Source organism: Protopterus annectens, chromosome 9.part0, assembly GCF_019279795.1.
Source record: "Protopterus annectens isolate FY-2018-M chromosome 9.part0, PAN1.0, whole genome shotgun sequence".
NCBI classification, from domain to species: domain Eukaryota; kingdom Metazoa; phylum Chordata; order Ceratodontiformes; family Protopteridae; genus Protopterus; species Protopterus annectens.
Window position 1 is genome coordinate 170,675,564 of NC_056743.1, and position 21,806 is coordinate 170,697,369.

At 40.2% G+C, this 21,806-nt stretch overlaps 1 protein-coding gene across 1 annotated transcript in view; it reads left to right on the forward strand.

Annotated features, from left to right (window-relative positions):
• Window positions 1-21,806, forward strand: part of PIK3C2A (phosphatidylinositol-4-phosphate 3-kinase catalytic subunit type 2 alpha) — a gene marked incomplete in the record, with an annotated part of 1,553,204 nt that overhangs the window by 566,746 nt on the left and 964,652 nt on the right. Inside the window, 2 exon segments of the mRNA XM_044082088.1 lie at window positions 13,813-14,035; window positions 14,150-14,272. Coding sequence (XP_043938023.1) covers window positions 13,813-14,035; window positions 14,150-14,272 — 346 coding nt within the window.

Here is a 21,806-nt window from a genome sequence, read left to right on the forward strand (position 1 = left end):
AGATTCCCTATCAGAAGTGAAAGTCCCCTTTCATCAAAATTAAAGTGATTCATTAAAAAAGGAAAACAGCAAATTCCCAGACTCAGTGTAATTTTATTTCAGGGATAGGTACACAGGGGCACCCTTGCTGTGCTTTACACAGAGTGCCATGTCACTGTACGTGTGAGTAAGGTGTGAGATATTCTAATCCTGGCATTCCCACATGATCATTTCTAAAGTAGCAATTAAAGTAGCCATTGTTGTCCTCCAAATTTTAACATGCTGCCCGCACATTATAAGAATTTCATTATTTGCCTTTTATATTTCTTGCATACCTGAGAATTTCTGTTTTTGCGCGAGGTAACACATTCTGTGGTCACTACGCATGTGTTGCTGCTTGTATTACATTACGGATCTCTATCGCTTCCCTCTTCTGCTAGTACATAATCTGTATTGTTAAAGTCCATGTCCACCTCTTTGTGATGTCCTTTGTAGAGTACTTCCCTCCAGATATATCATTGTCCTTTGCATTTACTTTCCTCAGTCTTGATGTTTACATATACCAACATACTTCCATGTCTCCCAAAGACCACCATGCTGTGTCGTCTAGTGATAAGTTATACCTTTCTGATTTGAGCAGTTTTCTTGTTTGTAGTGCACCTTGTTCTTATTTTCTTTAATATGTAGGTTGTAACTGCTTAAGTAAGGTGTTGTGAATCATGAGTGAACATTTTGCTTCAGCAAGTCCTGTGTGTGTAGCATGCAGTCCAAGAGATGCCTTTCTACCCAAGGCAGTCATTGCGATTTCCTCACTTGCATTTGGTTTATAAGTTTGCAACAAAGGAAGGTTTGCCTTTTGTCCTTAGTATGGGCTGCAGCTGTGCACAGCATGCACTTAGCTCTTTACCGTAAGCACTTAGTGTGTAGGGCTGATATCCAGCCACGTACACTGTTTTGATTTAAAATCACCATATCTGTGAAGATTTTAAGCCTTTCTAAGAGTTATTACTCTAAAGGTTGTAAGCTGTTGATTTCTTAGTTTCATTGCTGAAATTCTTCTCAGCATTCTTCATTACTGAATCCCCCTCCATTGTTTTCTAATCAAGCTTTATAATAAGTAATTTGCAGTTATCCTTAAATGAAGGTATTTTTTACTGACTTGGAAGTTTTGTTTTTATTTGTGATGTCACAGTGCTTTAACTGAAAACAGGTAAAATTATTAGTTGTGTGAATCCATTTGGCTTTAATTTATGTAATCCATGCAGTGGTTTCATTGTATCATGTATCTATTGGTAGTCCCACAGCTGGAATACATTTACACTTGTATTTTGTTTACAGTTCGCAGATGCTCACAGTATTTCCTAAAACAATAATGTATACAAGATTTGCACTGCCTGATCTAGCCCATTTGTCAAGAGATGTATCTAAAATTGGCTGTAAAGTATTAACAGTATTTTTTTATTATTTTCTTTTGTTGCATCATCGTTGGCTGTCATAATCTCATTTTCGGCCATTGTTTTGATTTCCTTTTTACAAATATGTTAATGCAGTAAGGACCTGAAGTTAATTTTGGACTTGGGGGGGGGGGGGGGGGGGTTTAAACATTGCATTACTGCTTTGCAATTGTTTGTGTTTGGTGCATCTCCAGCTCCTTTCAAAGACATCATAGAGTTAATTTTAAAATTGATGGTGTTTTGGTGGGAGACAGCATAGTGGAACCCGTTTTGCTTCATTCTGGCATTTTTGTCTGATCATTTTTTTTTTCCTCTGGATGTTTTTTGTTTTTTAGACTGTATTCCATCAACAGAGTTAAACGCTCTACAATTTTGCACATGGTTTATGTTGCAGTCATTTCTCTTTAATATATTTATCTGCAAACAGTGTGAGTGCATGCAGTCATTAGCACTCCGAGGATGATTTAACTACAGGAATTCCTGTATGTGTAGGCATTCTTCAAGATGACATTGTGCTGTTACACTGTCCCATAGTTTCATTTATTAAATTCACTTGTTTCGTATTGTGTGTACATTCAATTGCCAGTTAAATGTACTGTGACAAATAGTGCATTTGGATCTCTTGCTATGATGGTTCCAGAAGAATGGAACAAGGCAATGGTGCTGTTAGGTAGTTCTTGGGAAGATAAATGCTGTACTACTGTTTTGGTCTTTGAAGAAGTCAGCATTGTACATTTTTTCTTGAATCCTGTTGCTGTGCCCACAGTTTTTTTGCCAAAAGTATGATTTTAAAGGAGAGATCATAGAGATAAAAGTTTAATCCAGGCACATAATTACAGCTGTTTCTCTCTGAATCCCTACACAAGCACTGTCTTGCAACTTAAAGGCCAGCACTGCTGGTGGAAAGTCGTATCTAAGCTTTTGCATACGGTTATATCTGTATTGATAGTAATACTGTTTTTCTCTTCCCTTAGGTCATTTTATGAAGTATTCCAGTCATTTTATCCATGACTATGCTTGATTCATTTCCTACACAGATGTTGCTGTTTTTCTTTCGGCTTTTCCGGGTTAGGGGTCGCCACAAAGGAACTCCGGTCTGCTAATGATTGGCAGTCGATTTTTATGGTGCCGAGGTGCCAGCCCAACGCCCAGCCTTCAATGAAGGCACGCCCATTCACGCATGTCTTTCGAATGCCACTCGACCGCGGGGTGGACATGCAGACTCCACACAGAAGGCACTCCAGCCAAGAATTGAACAGGAGAACCTCTCGCTGTGAGGCGATAACGCTACCGCTGCACCACCATGGCTTACTCATTTCCTGCACAGATATTTCCATTAATTGTGCTTCAAATGTGCATGCAGGTATAGTGATTGGTATAGCATATTTTAATTAATCACATCAGCAACACATCTCCAATTTTCCACAAGGCTGTTTATAGTTAGAAAATGTTCTCTACTGACCATTGTTATTATCCAGTGGGAATTTAATATGCAGTGCAGCATCTTTTCTGTGAGAGAACTAGTGAATACCCAAGTGCAAAACTGAAACAGTTTCCAGCAAAACATCGCCACCATATCCCTCATTCTTTGCCACTCACATTCCAAAGAATAAAGAGCAAAGCATACACACACAGATCTACAGAGCTAAAAATAACCTGTTTCAAAGATACAAAATTAATAGGAAGACGAGTATGTCTTTATGGCCATAGAGTAATTGGACAGCCCAGATGTACTTTGTGTGATCACACAATGTATCTGGCTACCCGTGTTCTCCTTGGATGGTATCATCGTCTACATTCTACAGTATTTTGCAAGTGTATTGGGTATAGTGCTCTCTGTAACAGTGATTTTCATTTCTTTAACAGATTTGTGACGGTGAATTGTTTTTATTAATATTCACTGTTGCATTACTGTAGGCTAAAGACTGGTATTTAAGATCTACTGTTCCCATAGCCAGGACCATTCTTACTAATCTGAGATTAGACACTAAAACAGTATACACACACACACACAAGCAGTGAGAAAAAGCTGAATGTGTTTTCTGTAGTTACAAATGCATTGCTGAGCACTCTGTTTTAATGTGTAGTTGGTATCTAGCCATATTTTAAACAGGTGATTTCTTTCTTAGGTGGTACAGTGGCACCTAACTTGGCATTGCTGCTTCATATCACTTGACTTTCCAATATGGTTCTTAGCTGTTTGGTTTCCTTGTAGTGTCAGCAGATCCTTCTGTGTCCACATGATTTTTACCCCTGGTTTTCTGGTTTACTTTCACATCTCTGATGCATGCATTAAGTGAATTGATGTACGAATCCTGTGTGTGTGTGTGTGTTTCTGTGTCCTGCAATGAGCTTATGCCCTGTGCAGCATTAATTCCTGTGCTTCATGGCCCATGGGTGCTTTCATAGGATCTGGACCCCCCCCCCCTCATAACCCTGAAATGGATAATTAAAGAATGAACCAATAGCATTTTTATTTACAGGTAGCATGACACTGAAGATTGAGCAGGCTGTAGGTAAACTTAAATGACTTCCTAATCCTGCAGTATCCATTTTTCGCTCTTGCATTATGTGCAAGATTGTAGAAATAGCCAATACACTTGTGTACTGTTATCCTTTTCTAGTTACGTTAATGAAAGTTTCCACATCTTTGTTAGTTTATTGGGGAGTGGCAGGGTTGTTTTTTTGCTAGTTAAGAATAATAGCAGATGAGCTTTGTGTGTGCACGCGCATATATGTATGTGTGTATTTATTTACATCTTTCTGTCTTTTTATATATATATATATATATATATATATATATATATATATATATATATATATATGTAAAATCAAGAGAGACGTAGATATATTGATGATCTAAAACCATAAATGTCCTTGGTCCTGTGACTGACTAAATGTAATTGTAAGGGAGACAGGTTAATCCTGCAAAAAATACTGACATTGACTTGTAGTAGCGCATGTAAATACAGTACAGTACTTCCTGTGCATATAATGCTTATGTTAGGTAAGAATGGTCCCAGAGTGGAGCCCTGTTTATTGGAAGCATCTTTGATTCTTACACGTTTTCTTACCACTAAGCCATTGTACCCAGAAAAGGACTTTGGTAACCAAAGGGCTGGCAGGGTGAACTTTTGTGCGCACAAGGAGAGAGCGAGTCTGAGAAATTTAAAAGCATTTAGGCGAATACTGAAATGATCACCTGTGATTAGTGGTAAGGGCAGAGTTTACTAGGTGAGCACGCGAACAAGTGTATTTCTCACAATGATTCCATTCCATGCCTTTGCAAAAATAAGAAAAAGGCCACAAAGGCTCAGGTGTATGCTTTGTTAAAAAAAAAAAACCTCAACAGCAGACAGGAGGGTGTGAACTGAGGAAGAAATATGATGTGGTGGAGAGTGATAGGGAGTTATGGGACCATGGCATGCAAGAAAAACAGGAAGAGAGGGGTCATGAGCATACAACCCCATGTTGAAGTGAAACAAAGAAACGACTTCTCTTTGCAGAATTTTAGTTCGTGGTAATCTTAAACCAAGGTGTGGCCAAGAGATTAAAGCCTATAAAAGGGCAGATACCTTAACTGGTTATGGCCAGTATGGCAGCTAAATTTTAAAAACCGAGTTTGCTACTTCCTAATTTACTAAAGTTATCATTGACTAGTATAGCCCCTACTCTCTTAGTAAATGCACAATGCAGCCTTTTTAGGTATCTGGAAGGTCTTCTACCTAATGATGAAAAATGTTGCACTAATGCACTTGGAAGTATAGGGGGACTGGGAACCAGTTTTAGGTGAAATGGGCACCATTACTGCACTGGAAGCTTTTATTAGAATACTTACTGCATACAAGATTAATCATTTCCACTAAGTGTTAAATGATTGAAAGTGTTCAGGTGCCTCTGGCTTGACTTCTGTTAAGTCTCAATTGAAAGTCAAATGTAGGCCATGGATGAGATGGAAAGAAACCAAGCTGTAACTTACTGTCTGCTATGCTTACAAAAGATTGCTAGGTTGCTTCCAGTTGGCCAACTCCAGTTTTCATGGGGGAAAAGAGCATACTGTGCTTTCCACACACTCCATACTGTTATGGTAGGTCACTAAAGACATTACAGGTGTGTCTTTTGTGAACCAGTATCAAAGAAACATCTGAGAGAGCATGTCTGAGCAATACGTGCATACATCTTAAGGAGCATGCTTTCAAAATAGAAGACACTGCAGCCAGCACTTAATGAGGTTCATCTGATCTTGCTTTACAAACCTAGATCAGCTGGATTGCCTTGTCACCCTCCATTCATTTTATTTCAAGGCACCTAGGTTGAAAAAAATGTATGTACATTTTCAAACAAGTTACTGATTAACTGCAACCAAAGATTAATAGGGCTTCATTCCTCCTTTGTCAAGATGGTTACACTTGTTATTGCAGAAGCTATACTGCATTTATTTGGTACATCTCTCTCACGTATTGAATAGTTCTACAGTCACTAAAATACACACTGATCAAGTTTTCACCAAAAGTCAGTTGCCCATATTTAGCCCAAGGCTTTTGTTGGTAGTTAAACTCTGCTCACTTGCAAAGATGCTTGAAAGGGTAGATGTTCTTCGTTTTCCATTGCTGCAGTCCTTACTATTGGGTATAGTCCGCATCCAGTCGGCCCGAATACCAGAGTATAAGGCTGACGTCGGTCAGGGCGCATTAGACTGACGTCAGTACGTCAGGGTACTAATGCGCATGACCGGCGTCATATCCTCAGTCTTTTTTGCCGCGTGGTCCGATGCAGAAGCAGTTTTGCGAGTGCAGGTTGGCGTTCTGAAATATTTCCGAAACCGGAGTTTCAGACCGAATCAGAGTTGGCTAAGTACCCCGTTGGGGAACATTTTGGTTTTTCTTGCCTCAGTATTTAACGGATGTCAGAAAAAGTGAATAACTGTATTTCTTGTGGGAAACAAATACCTCATAGGGATTACCATACATTGTGTATACCTTGTTTAGGGCCTGAGCACGACGTTGTTGGTTGCCGCTCTTGTGCTAGGTTTAACAAACGCACTATCAAGAGGAGGTTAGACTGTGCCAGATTAGTGTTTGGGAAGCGTTGCAATTATAAAATGCCGTCGGATGCTCCGACGCCCGCTTCCTCCAAGAAGCGCAAGGACAAAACAGAAGCCTAGGGTTGATGAACCGGCAGTCACGGACGTCGGTTCTTTAGGTGGCTCAGTGGAGCCAGAGGTTTTGCCAGGAGTTTCTATGGAGTCTCAGGCAGAAACTTTACTGTTACAGGATGTACCCTCTCAGGAGGCAGGCCAGGCTGAGGCGGCTTCTCAGGTAACTATTCTTCCCTCTCTTCCCAAAGTAGTTAGAGCCTCTCCTTCTGTTGCCAAAACTTCTTTTAGAGGTAGGCCAACTTCAGCTTCAGTAGGGGCTTCTCCTAGCCTTTCGGGTTCTGTACCTAAGAAACATATGCTTAAAATGGCAGAAGATTTGATTACTATGATTAGAGGTTCTATGGGCCCTCCTGATAAGAGGCCTAGGGTGGAACCAGAGTTTGACAGTTTTGAACAGGGTTCGGGGGCTTCTGAGTCTTCTGCGGAAGATTTGCAGGAGTATCCTCATTATTCTGATTCTGATGTGGATGATGCCACCCCTTCGGCTTCTCCTCCTGAGGATTTTTCATTTTCAGAGACTCTGCATTCCATGAGGGAGCACTTTAAATGGGAAGGCCAGGATTACTCTGATTCCAGGAAGAGGCTTAGGGAATTCTTGTTTTTACCCCAGCATAGGCCCTTAGCTATACCTCCTGTGTTGAATGTGGTGGAAGATGTTTTTGCAGAGGCTTCCCTGAACCCTGATTCTTTGCCTCCTGCTCCTGTTAAACCTGATAGGTACTATAGGGTGCCCGAAGCTCATAAGTATTTGTTTAAGAGTCCTAGGGCGGACCCAGAAACTGTTTCTCAGGGGCCTAAAGGTGTTAAGGCCTCTGTGGTTAAAATCCTGTTCCCACTGACAAAGAGGCAAGGGCGTTAGATAGGTGGGGTAAGAAAGTGTATACTTCTTCCACTCTAGCCATGAGAGCGTTGAATTGTCAGTTTCACATGCTGAAATATCAAAATTATCTCCTTTCACATTTGAAATCTAAGGTGGATGCTTTGGCGGAAGGTATTGATTGTAAAGACTTGCTGGATTTAGTTTATGTGTCTGAACAAGTGGGCAAGCATTCTTTACAATGTGGTTTTGATGCTGTGCAGGCCTCCTCGAGGGTGGCTGCCACTAGTTCTGTTCTTCGCAGGCATGCCTGGTTGAGGGATCAAAATTTGGCTGAGCATGTTAAAACAAGGATTTTGGATGCTCCTTTACAGTCTGATGTGTTGTTTGGTTCACCTGTGGAAGCAGTTTTAAAGAAAATGGAGGACAAAGCTAAGTCTATGCAAACTGTTAAAGATTTTTGCAGGTACAGCCACCAAGTTTAGTAGAAATTGGCCTGCTAAGGGGTGGACATATCCTGCTTATGATTCCCAGTCTAGGGGTAGGTCTAGACGTGGTAGGGGCAGGGCTCAAGGTTCTTTTAGGCCTAGAACAGGGAGTTCACCTGCTCAGACTTCTGGTGAGGGCAGGGGTCAGTCCTTTCGTAAACAGACCCAATGACCTGCCTTTTCAGCTGCCAGTAGATTCTCGTCTGGCAGCTCCTTTGGAAGGACGACTGTCTCTTTTCAAAGAAAATTGGGATTTAATTCCTCAAATTTCTCAGTTGCTCCAAATGGGGGCCATTCAGCCAGTCCCTGTATCAGAAAGGGGCCTAGGATTTTATTCTCGCATGTTCCTAGTACCAAAGAAGGGGAACACTTGGAGACTACTTTTGGATTTATCTCTCCTCAACACTTATCTGGACATTCCCAAGTTCAAGATGTTGACGTTACAACAGCTTTTACCCCTGCTGGGCAAAGATCACTGGATGGTAACTTTAGATCTCAAGGAAGCTTACCTTCATGTGCCTATCAGGCTAAGTTACAGGAAGTATCTGCGGTTTCAAGCTGGAGATTCTCATTATCAGTTCTCTGCATTGCCCTTTGGCTTATCTACTGCGCCCAGAGTATTCACAAAGGTTCTGGCTCCAGTGATAGCTTACTTCAGGCTACAAGGACTTCAAATCTATCCTTATTTAGACGACTGCCTGATTCTGGCTCAAGAAAAGGAAGACCTTCTACAGCATCTGGAATATCTTATAGCAGTGCTAAGATGCCTAGGGTATTCTGTGAACGAAATAAAGTCCAGTCTAGTACCCTCTCAAGACATGTGCTTTCTGGGTGTGAGACTGAATACAGCAGCCCAGATGGCCTTTTAACCCCGGACAAACAAAAGAGTCTATCACTTTACTTCCATCAACTATCTCATCAGTCCGTGCTGACTGCAGAGACAGTCCTTCAAGCATTAGGGTTCATGGCATCTTATATTCTGGTGCTTCCCAATGCCAAACTGCATATGAGGAAGTTACAATGGTATCTCAAAATGTATGGACACAGCACTGCCAGGATTTAGACACTGTCATTCAAATAATACCTTGCCTTCAAAGGAATTTTTGTGGTGGGCTCAGGAATGTCACCTAAACAAGGGACTCTCTGTGACCCGCCAGAGGCGAGTCAGATTTTACCGACAAATGCCTCAGACATTGCTTGGGAGCTCATCTAACTGGAAAGTGGATACAAGACAAGTGGCCTGCCAGACTACAGCATCTACATATCAACATGAAGGAGATGTTAGCAGTCCAGTTCGCATTACTGGCTTTCAAGGAGTTACTTCTTCCAGGGCAGGTGTTGATTCTAACAGACAACACAACTGTCATGTGGTACTTCAACAAACAAGGGGAACACATTCTTATCCTCTATGCAGGCAAGCAGTGATTTTATGGGAGATGCGCTACGCTTGCACCTAACTCTTCAGGCAAGGTTTCTGCCAGGAGCACAGAACTCCTTAGCAGATGTGTTAAGCAGACAACTCATGGATCCCCACAAGTGGAAACTGGATCTTCATGTATTTCAGAAATTGACAGTGTCATGGGGAACTCCAGACATAGATCTGTTCGCTTCTCCACTAAACCACCAGCTGCCACAGTTTTGCACAAAGGGGTTTCATCACACAGCTTGGAAAGTGGATGCTCTGTCTTTCAGTTGGACAAACCTTCATGTGTATGCCTTTCCACCTCTGCCTCTTCTTCCAAAGGTACTGTTAAAGGTCAGACAGGACAGGCCAAGGATGATTTTGATAGCTCCAGATTGGCCTCGGCAACACTGGTACCCTACTACGGAGTCTGGTAAAGAAGCCTCCATGGCCTTAACCTTTGATTCCACATCTGTTATCCCAGCAGGACGGTCATCTGCTCAATGTCAAGCTTCACTCTCTTCATCTGACAGCCTGGCATATTCTGTGTTGAAACACAGCAGGTCTCAACTTCCTCAACAAGTTTTAAATGTGATTATGGAAGCTAGAAGACCTAGTACAAGGAAAGTGTACGCAGCAAAATGGAAGAGATTTTTATTTTGGAGTAAAGCAAAGAATTTGGAGATTTCTGAGCCTAATTTGAGTATGGCTCTTCAATATCTTACTGAGTTGCTGGACAAGGGTCTGTCCTTCTCTTCCATTAAGATTCATGCTGCAGCAATCTCAGCTCACTATGATTGTGACCCACCATTGTTTTCGCATCCTTTGTTCAAGCAGTTTCTTAGAGGGCAAAAATATAAGACCCCCGTAGAGCTCCTACTCCTGCTTGGGATCTCAATTTTGTGTTGGAAAAACTTACTCTACAACCTTTTGAGCCTGCGGCTACTGCTGAATTGAAATATTTGTCATGGAAGACTGCTTTTTGTTGGCTATTACTTCTGCAAGAAGGGTGTCTGAGTTGCAGGCCCTTATGGCAGTCGAGCCCTTTTGATTTTCCATAAGGATAGGGTATCATTACGCACTAATCCTTCCTTTATGCCTAAGGTGGTTTCTAGTGTGGCTTTAAACCAAACTATTCATTTGCCTACTTTTATGCAGACCCCCAAAATAAAGGGGAAAAGATTTTGCATACTTTAGATGTACACAGGCAATTGCGTTATTACTTAAGCAGGACTAAGGATTTTAGGCAGTCTCAGCAGTTGTTTGTTTCTTTTGCTTTGAGTTCAGGGCAAGCCTGTGTCAAAACAAACTATTTCTAGGTGGATTGGCTTTTGCATTGCATTTTGTTATTCCCATCATGGCAAGGAGGTTCCAGCTGGGATTAGGCCTCATTCCACTAGGGCTACTGCCACTTCAACAGCATTTCTACGGGGGTGGCAACTAAGGATATTTTGGAAGCAGCTACTTGGAGTTCAGTGCATACTTTCTCTAAGCATTATCACCTTCCTATCTACTCTAAGTCTAGGGCTGGTTTTGCCACAGCTGTTTTGCAAGGCATGTTGTCAGCTCCTGCTTCTTTATGATTTGCCAGCCTCCTTACCTCTGCTTTGGGATTCTACCCAATAGTAAGGACTGCAGCAATGGAAAACGAAGAACATAGTACAGTTTTGTACCTACCATAAATGTAGATGTTCGAGGATTCCATTGCTGCAGTCCAATACCCTCCCTCCTTCCCCTCTGTGTTTAGGGGTGGTTGTGTAGTTGAGTTTACCTGCTTATATTTTTGTATATATTGTTCATGTTTTGGTGCAGGTATTTTGGGCCTTGTCTTTTTAGGGTCTTCTGACATCTGGGGCAAGAAAAGACTGAGGATATGACGCCGGTCATGCGCATTAGTACCCTGACGTACTGACGTCAGTCTAATGCGCCCTGACCGACGTCAGCCTTATACTCTGGTATTCGGGCCGACTGGATGCGGACTATACCCAATAGTAAGGACTGCAGCAATGGAATCCTCGAACATCTACATTTATGGTAGGTACAAAACTGTACTTTTGCTTCCACATGCTAGACCATGTTAAATTCAAGCTATTTTTGCAGGTGGAGCATGAGTTCAGTGAAGTTGTGTAGCACATTATCTGTTGCATCACTGATGTGCAATGTACTATATTTGGAGGCATGAGAAGAAACTTTGAGTCAGTGGTTCATACTATGCTTATACAAGCAAGATGGAAAGAATAGTTTGAGGGATCTGTGAAATGGTTTCAGAATGATCTTTTAGTTAGAACCTTTCAAGTGACGAAGTTATTCAAATTTTGACAGTGGTCCACTTATGATAGGATTTATTCTGGGTGTTGGGCCATTATGCTCACTCATCTTCAATGATGTAGAAATAGCTTTCCCTAGGTTATCAGCCATCACTTGTGGAGATTTAATCTTGCTTAAAAAATAGAAATTGTGTAATACAAAAATAAAAAAGTCAAAGGGACTTGTCCACATTTTCTCACTGCCTCAGTGATGATGGTTGTTAATTTAACCATGGGCCATAATCTTTAAGCCTGTCACAAAGACTCAGAAAATCTGCACGCCACCAAATATTAAACCACAACATCCTGTTTAGTCAGTTCCATCAGTTAAAATCATTTGGTGCATCTTTAAATTCTCCACTTTCATGTAAACAATGTGCTGAAGTGTTTATAAAGTGTTAAGGTAGCTCATACTAACTTGTAAACTTCCTAACCTTCTTTACTGGGCTTCTCATAGCCTCTCTCAGCCTTATTTTTTCAAACGTAAGTACTCCATCCTTGTAGCAGGAATTGATTCCTCTTACTTAACTAGTACTCTGTAAACTGCAGTTAATAAATCTGCAGCTTCTCTCTCATTATATTTAGCCTTACTGCTTGTCGCTGCAGAAAACTACCTGGCTTCCTATTACTGCCAGAACTGCCATTTTGATTGCAAAATTCTGCATAAGGAATATTGTTAATCAGGTGCCACTTGATACTAAGCAAACTTTCCTTTTGTTTAATAGTAGATGGAAAAATATCTTTAGTGACAGTGCTCCTTTAACTTGGATCCTTTTCACGCTTCAGTTAAAATTGAGTTGTGTTTGCTTCAAAGGTAAACTGCAGAAGCTTTTATTGATAGAGCGAATGAGAGCCTACTAACTTGTCTTACTGATTAATTTATTGGCGCCATTTGGTTTTGTGTGCAGCATTCAGATACTTGCTGCTTCTCTTTTAAGTTTACTAAACTTTGTCTTTATTTGGAAATTGGATTTCATTCTTTGACACCTCATAAGCCATTTCAGGATTAGAGGGAAGCTGGAGTATCTCTACCACCTGGTAGTTACGGCTGAAAAACCATTCCAGATAGGATGTCCATTTACTACAAAACACAGTCGGTCAAACATGGTATGCAACCTACAGGGAGTTTGGAAGAAGATTATTTCATTCACAGTACATTTTCTTTAGATGTTTGAGGAAATCAGTCCACCTAGTGAAATTTTGCTTGGACACAGTGGATGAATGCAGACTCTGCAGAAGACGTACCAGCCAAGAACCAAACCTAAGAACTAAGTATTATGAGGCTTGTGTTATTCCCCTTGAAGAATGTAGTTTGCCATGTTGATTATTGCTCTTCACAAATTAGTTTACACTTCTGTGACCTCAACTTATGGATAATGAACTGTTTAAACTATATGCATCTTATTGTTCTGGCCCAGGTTGCAGCTGAAGAGTGGCACTGTCTGTTGAATCATTTAACCAGTAAGTAAATAAGTGCAGTCTTCAATTCCAAAACTGTTTGACATACACATTTTAGTACATACTGAACAGCAAAATGAAAACTGGTAATAGAACCCTTGATCCTAATAAACATTTTAAAAGTTTAAACCAGTTTGTTCATTAAAAGTCTTTGACAGCTAAATTGTTAGTCTTTTTTTATTTGTTGAAGTATATTGTGGAATGCATAGGGTAGTTTGCATATTGTTTTGCACTATTAAGTTAAAAAAAATCTAAATTAATTTTATTAAAATAAAAAGCTTTTATAGATTGTAATTGAGTCTACAGAAGGCGGTCATCCATACTAGGTCACATAAAATGATATTGCTGTAGTTTGCTAGTTTTAATATGGCTTTCTTATAGAATTTTAGCTGCAGATGAAAGAGATCCAGTTGTTAACAGTTCAAATCTTTTCAGCCTTTTAATGCAGTCTTCACCTGTATATGCATACAGAAATTTGACCTATTCTGTTTTGTTTTTTATGTTTTTTGTCAATTAAGTTTATGCTGACAGAGGTAATAAAGTTACAGATTATTTCAGATAAGTATGTGTGTGCATGCCCCTGCAAGTACATATATCTTTAATTTCTGCCCCCTTTGCAACATTCTTTTTGTTTTCTTGTAGAGAGTAGATAATTTAAAGGCTATACATCTGTCCCATGTAGTCTAGTCTTAGATTTACGTAAGTGTTTTCATAATTTTAACTTTTTCTGTTTCACATTTTTATTTGCAGAGTCATTAAACTGTGAAAATCCTGTTCAGGCAGCTGTGAGAATGTTAACAAGGGCAATATATGATCTCCTGCAGCTCTACTTGACTTCATTTAGCTATAGTCCAACATCAGCTGAAAGTACTTCAAAAAACAACAGAGCTACCAAAGAAGCTAGTGCAACAAACGAACATCTTCAATTCACGGTTTTTGCTGCCCACAGAATACCTTCTGGGTGGGTTTCCATGTAAGTAGGAGGAGAGAGTTAAACTGCACAGCTTTTTGGTTCTTCTAGGAAGTATATAAAATGTTGTGGTCTGTCATGTTGAACAGTTTTTCTTTTCATTTTTTTTTGTACTAGCTTTGAGAAGTACTACTTGATTTGCTCTCTGACCCATAATGGAACAGATCTCTTCAAACCAATTCAGTCGAAGAAAGTAGGAACGTACAGGAATTTTTTCTGTCATATTAAGTGGGATGAACTGTAAGTAACTTTTGTTACTGTATCTATCACCTGTTCTTAGTTTTCCAGAAATTCCTTGGAGAAGTTAGTACACCAAGACTGGAGTTGCATATCTGAGACTGAAGTACTCAGAGTTCACAAGTGTATAAGACATATATAGAGCTGTTTTTCCATTTGTGAAATCATTGGCTAGGAATTCACTAACAAAAAATTGTAATTGTACTTGTTTTGTATGTACGGAAAAGTGGCACAGACACTGACCTTTGCTTTTAATGTGACACTCATTCCTTTTCCTTTGTTTAACCCGAAAGATGGTAGGCATAATTTCAAATTAAAATGTTTTAAATGTTAGAGGATCGAGTATCTTGGCAGTATACGGTGTGGTGCTTTTGTGCTGTAGTCTCTTAATGATGACAGCCTTCATTTCTGTCTGGAAGTTCATACCCTGTAGGTATTGGCCATTCAGACTGACATCTAGCCAACTGAGGTTCTCCATCAGTGAATTGCTTTTGCCTGCAAAGCCTTTGTTTGGCTACCCGAGATGCATTCGCCATACCAAAAAGTACCATGTCCATCTAACTTGCAAGAAAAGGAATCTGAGCAGTTCTTCAAGAAGGTCACTTGAAAAGACATGTCAGCAAGTGTCTTTCATAGGTTGGAATACACCATGTAATTTGAGATTAGTCAAATAGGAAAATCATAGCCAGGCACTGTACATAAGGTTAGAAAAGCTTTATTGTAGGTAGAGGATTTGACTTGGATTGCATAAAATGTTACCCAGTCACTGCAGTTACCCATGATTGGGCAAGATCCTAACGATCTGTAACTTTTTCTTGGGGTGTATTGTACTTGCTTTACGTAGCCAATAGCTGCATACTGTACGCTACATACCACACATGGTAAATGCTGTACTAAGTGATGAAATGCATCATTTATGCTTTCTTACTGTGTGTAACACTTTTGTTTAATGAGTCACTTAAATCGGTTGTCCAGACATCTCTGTTGGCATAGAGGGATAAAGCCCCTGAGTATGACCAAGTATACCAGAGTTAAGTTAGTGGCTCAGGTACCTGCTAGAATAGGATGAAAGAGGAATTCCGAGACACTGCCTGGAGAAGGCATGATGGAAAGCTTGGGATGTGGCTGCTTCATGGGATCCAGTGATGATACCATGGCCATGAGAGCAATGTTCATTATGGGGACAACAAAACAGGAACATGTCAACATGTAGGTTACGGTACTTCCCTTTGTAACTTTATTGTACATTCTTTTGTAGATCCAGAATGGCAGAGAAAGTAATGCTTGCAAGGAGAACCCGTGCTGCAAGCCACAGTGTGATGGCTCTTCACCTTGCCATTTCCAGTTAGGAGGTGCCACAGGGAAAAAAAAACAGGTTCATGCAGTGTTGGAGGCTCTCCTGGAAGGGATACCTATTCCTAATGTTGGTCAAACTGTGGTGCTGCAACAGCATGGGAAACCTCCAAGGAGGGGGAGCAAAGGGTGCTGACCATGTAAAAGCCTAAAGTCAGTGGTATATGTGAAGGCTTTAACACTGAACTTTCTTCCTCATCTGTCAAAGAGGACCTAATTTATTCTAGCAAGGTGGAAGCTGCTGTCATGGTAGCACTTGCAAACATGTGAAGACTTTAACATTGATTGGAAGTCCTGCAGTACCCCTCAGCCCACCATCCACATTAATCTTTATGGCTTCTCTCAAGTTATTACCTCCCCTACAAGAATTAATAAATCCAACAACAAAGAAAGTATACTAGATTGGATTCTTACAAACTCTCCACATCTCGCATACAAAACAGGAACCCTCCCTGATGACCTAAGTGATCACTTACTCACTTATATCATCAGACACAAATTTAACATACCTAACCCTACTACATATCGTACAATCCGGACTAAAGAATTCTTCAACCCTGAACTTTTCCAGCTAGAACTTAAACACTGTGATTGGTCACCACTAAAAACACTCCCCTAGATAAGTTGACTACTTTAATTCCACATTCTTATCCATCCTTGACCAACATGCCCTATTAGAAGTAACACTAAACCTGCCCCATGGCTCACCAAAGCAACTAGACAGAATATTCTCCTCAGAAACAAATCTTGGGCAAAACTTCCAGGAATTCAACAGACCACCAAACCTTTAGACAACTTAGAAATACTACTAAAAGCTATCCTGCTAGACAAAAAAACTTTATATCCAACTACAACAAACTAACCAAAGAAATCCACAAAATTTTGGTCCAGCATCAACAAACTCCTACACCCAGGCCAAACTATTACACCTACACCACAAGGCTCTAACCAAGATAACACAACACATACTGCCAATGCCTTAATTCTTTCTTTACAGATACCATTCAAACACTAGCCAAGCAATTATCTCCAACTTCCTAATCTAACCACCTCTTCATCTTACACTATTCCATTATTTCAGCTAAAACTGTTCCTACATCCTTCATTTACTCTCTTCTAGTAAATCTGATTCCTACTACCCCCTCTCCTGACCATCTACCTGCTGAATACCTGCAAAAGGTGCCAAAGCCATAGCCCTCCCAATTTCTATACTCATAAACAGAACTATAAGAAATATCCCATCTATCTGGAAAATCTCACACATCATCCCCTACATAAAGGTGGTAACTCCATTGACATCTCAAACTATAGACCAATAGCCTTACTCTCTCCACTGGCAAAATAATGGAAAAATGTGTCCATAAGCAAGTACTCACCCATCTAATTGATAATAACTTACTTGCCAACTGTCAACATGGATTTAGACCTAACCACAGCACTACCACAGCCCTTCTCTCCTTCACAGACTGTATAAATTCTAACCGTAATAACAAAACCCTTTCCTCTTCTGTCTTCATTGATTTATCTAAGGCTTTTGATATGGTTAATCACCAGCTCCTTATTGAAATACTTAAATCTCTTTCTCTTGATACTCTAACTTTACAATGGTTCAAATCCTACTTAGAAAATAGACAACAAGCAGTACTATGGGAGGTAACCTATCTTCTCACCTCCCTATTTCCCTGGTGTCCCCAGGGCTCCATTTTAGGCCCATTGTTATTTTCCATTTTATTAATGACCTCCACCTAGCAATCCCACATGCTACCTGCATCCAATATGCAGATGACTCCACTATTATTTGCTCAGCTAATACCGCTACCAAGCTACATTCCCTTACACAAAATGCATTTAATACAGTGGAACAATGGTTTTTAAACCGTTGCCTTCTACTTAACCCTAAAACCAAACTCCTACTCTTTACTCCTACTCCTAGGTCTGCCCCTCTTCACTTTACTCTTACATCCAACAATGGGACTCTCATATCTCCTCACACAACCACCAAACTTCTTGGAATAACCATAGATAATAATCTAAACTTGACACACATACTAACATCACTATAAAAACAGTAGATAAAAAACTGGGATCCCTTTACAGAATCAAACCCTTCCTTACGCCTTCAACCAAAATTGCTATAGCTAGAACTCATTTAATCACTACCTTACTCTATGCCTCACCTATATACACCAATCTCTCAAAAAACAACCTAAACAAACTTGCTACTGCCTATCACTCCATTGCTAGATTTGCCACAGGATCTCTTTTCAAAACACATCACTGCAACAACCTAAAACAACTAGGATGGCTAGAGTTTCATAACCAGATACTATCTCAACAACTCACTATTATCCATAAGAGCTTGTACTACCCCACCTATACACCTATACTGACTACCCTCATTACCCCTACAACAATCTTAGAACCTTCGCTCCTCTAATAAGCCGCTTATTACTATCAACAAATCCAACAACACAGCTGGAGATTCTTTGTTTTCTAACCAAACACTGGAACAGACTTCCTCTGAACTCCTATCTCTGACCTCCACTAGGCTCTTTAAACTAAAAATAAAACAATTTCTCAATTCTCACTGGCTTTGTCCTTGTACTAACCCTGACTAAATGTATTCTCTGCTCATAACAAGTGTATACTCCACCTACTTACATACTCCTGCTGCTTCCTATATATCTTCATCTCACTGTATCATATGATACATTTATATAATTTATCAACAGTATATACTCTTGGTTATCCTGTTTCCACTTGAAAACTACTAATTTATTCTTATTTCTATTGCATTCCATATCACCTCAGCATGAGCTAGGTATGCTTGTAATGACAACTGTACCTTATCTGTATCTCTGTAATCTGTTTAGACCCTTTTTTATTATCATTATAATTCTTTGAATTTGTGACAATTATTACAGTCATATAGTGTGCCTGTATATGGCTGTAACTGCTTAGAGCTATTTTACTAGTCTGAACTTATTTTTTTTTATCTGTATATGGCTGTAACTGCTTAGAGCTATTTTACTACTATGAACTTATTATTTTTTACTGTATAATATTAACTGTGCTGGAGCTTTTCTCCCCGGGCCTCTACTGAAAATGGATCTAATTCCAGTTAGACTAGCCCGGTCAACAAATGTAAAATAAATAAATAAATGTACCAGCAGTGATGGCTGTGATCAGTCCACTTTGCCAAAGATAATTAATATAAAAGGGTAAAAGTGTGTTCACTGAAACTACTTTCACCATCAGTCATTCTGTCTTTAATAGTCTCTTCGTTTAGACTGTGAGAACATTTGCAATGATGTAGCCACTCTTCAAAGGCAGTTATCACTGATAAATGCGTATCTTAAAAGAGCACAGAGGTTGAGGGTTGGCATAATGCTTAAGGTTTTTACCTCAGACATGAAGTACAGAGTTTAATTCTCACCTTTGAAAAGGGAATTGTCTAGGCTTAAAATGGCCCACTAGGTCAGCCAGCCTAATACTGGCCCATAAATAGACAGCAGCATCAGCATTTACTTGGTTCTCAAGCAGAATCTGTCTAACATGGATAAATAGTTTGTCTTCTGTAAAGTGAAATGCCATGTATTTTAAATGCATTCATTTTCTTCTCACCAGTTATTTTATACATTAGTGCTATTGTCTAGTTAACATTACTGCATTAACAGGTTGTCAGTAAATTCTATAAATCAGTAATTAATTTCCTTAGATTTATAGGTCATCTTTAGGTAACCTCCTTGGGTAACCTCCTTGCCTTAACTTCAGAGTATTTTACACTGCAGCAGTCTCCCTGTTGCTGTTGACTTAAGCCACATATTTATTGATTTGTCTGTCTTTGTTGACCAGGAAAAGTCCAACTGTGTAAAACCCATTTTCAGCAGAGGCGGGAAAGCTCCATGTTTGTTAGACATGATGCATGTGATGCTGTTTGAGTATAGATGGGGCAAGCCCAAAGAGTTTAAGGCTGAAGCTTACTTGAAAGCTCATTGTCTGCAGTGAAGGAGCAATTACTATTCTGTTCATATTTTAACTCTGTTTATCTATGTATCATCTTAGACGTATTTTATACCTCGGTATATCTCTGTAGCTGAAACTGTGCAAATACAACAGATAAGCATATAAGGTACAAAACACCTCTTTTAAAATAACACATTACTTCCCAGCACACTGGGCACAAGACCATACCTTTCAACCTGGAAACATCAAAAATCTGGACAAGACCCATGAAAAATAGGTACAAATCTGTATGCTGATTAACATACAGTTTGCATACATATTTATCTAACCCTGCCCACTCCAATGGAATTGTGGGATGCCAACTTTCAAACACAAACTGAAGAACGTTCAACCAAAATATGGCACCAACGTCCCCCGGCAGCCATTTAAGTGTCCCATTACCTGGCTATGTCACCCCATTTAACATAAACACTAATGTGTGCATGCATGCTGCTTTACTTCTACAATGATTATTTGCTTTTTTTTTTTTTTACATTTTATAGCACAATGCACAAACACTAATATATATCTGCTAATCAAAGCAATACTGTCTCACAATGACAATAGACTTGGCATTAAAACTTCTCTGCCCTTGAAACTCACATTCATTGAAACAGCATTGAAGCCCACGCACCACAAAGAAAATGCATCTGGCCAGTGCTGGGTAAAGATTGCGTTTGGTTGTTATCAAATCATAGGCCCCTTGCACACAAAACAAGAAACATACATGCATTCTTTGATGCACTTTCCTGACTTTAATTAGTTATATTCCTTGTATAATACAGCACACTTGTTAGACTTGAGTCAGAGCGCAATTTAAATATATTGTTTTAACATTTTTCCAGTAGACAATGAAACAAAATGCATGAACCAGTAATGATAATACTGCCTAGTTCAGGGGGCGCTGGTGCCATATTTTGGTTGTCTGATGTTCATCCGTGTTTCACTGTTGCAGTCATTACAATTGGGTTATCCTGCTGGCAGGCTACCCGCAGTCGGCCTGAGTTCCAAAGTCTAGGTCCGACGTCAGTTGCTGTCGCCTCCTCCATGACGTCAGTGCTCCAGGGGTATAAAAGATGCAGCCGATGCCATTTTCTTCAGTCTTTCTTGCTGTGCGGTGCCCGAAGCAAAAGCAAGTGCCGGTCGGCCAACTCCTGAGATTTTCGAATTCGAATTTCAGATCCGAAGTCTTCATTAAAGCTAAGTACCCCGTTGGGGAAACTTTTTCTTGCTCCAGACCGATGTCAGAAAAAGTTAATAATTGTATTTCTTGTGGGAAGCAAATACCTCATAAGGATTTTCATTCTTACTGTATTCCTTGCCTAGGCCCTGACCACGATGTTGCTAGCTGTCAGTTTTTTGCTACATTTAACCAACGCACTATTAAGCATCGGTACTATTTTGCATTTCTTTATTTTGGCAGAAGATTTAACTATATAATGCCGTCGGAGCAACCGACAACCGGAGTTTATAAAAAGCGCAAAGAAAAGGACAGGCACCCGAGGTCCAAAACAGACGACAAGGCTTTCACCAGGCCTGTCGGCAGTTCGCCGGTTCTCAGTGAGGCGCTTTCGCAGCCCGTGATGCCTGCTACCTCAGAGCCACAGGCCGCTTCCGACTCCCACGTGGAGCCGACTAGGCCGCTGGAAACTCAAGGTGTTGGACACTCGGAAACTATTCCCTCAGATGGGTCTGGAGCCGCTGAGTAGGCATCGGCTCCTTAGGGTGTTTTCAGGCCTACACAGTTATATGTAAAACCAACTTCAGCTTCAAAGGCAAAGACTAAAGCAACTCTGAAGACAAAGAAACAAGTACAGCATTCTCCTGGTTAGGCCTCCAAGCCTAAAAAACAGATGCTTAAAATGGCCGAAGACCTAATTACTTTGATCAGGGGTTCCTATCCCCTTCCTGATAAGAAACCTAGGCAAGACATAGAATATGCATCTTCAGATCAAGTTTCCATTTCCTCTGATTCCTCTTCTGAACAGGAATATTCTCTTCCCCCCTATGAGGATTCTGATGCTGAAGAATCTATTCCATCAGCCTCTCCTCCTGAGGATTGTTCTTTTGGGGAAACCCTGCATACTATGAGTGAGCATTTCCACAGGGAGAGCCAAGATTACTCAGAATCCAGGAAAAGGCTCAGACTTCCTTTTATTACCTCAGCATAGGCCCCTTG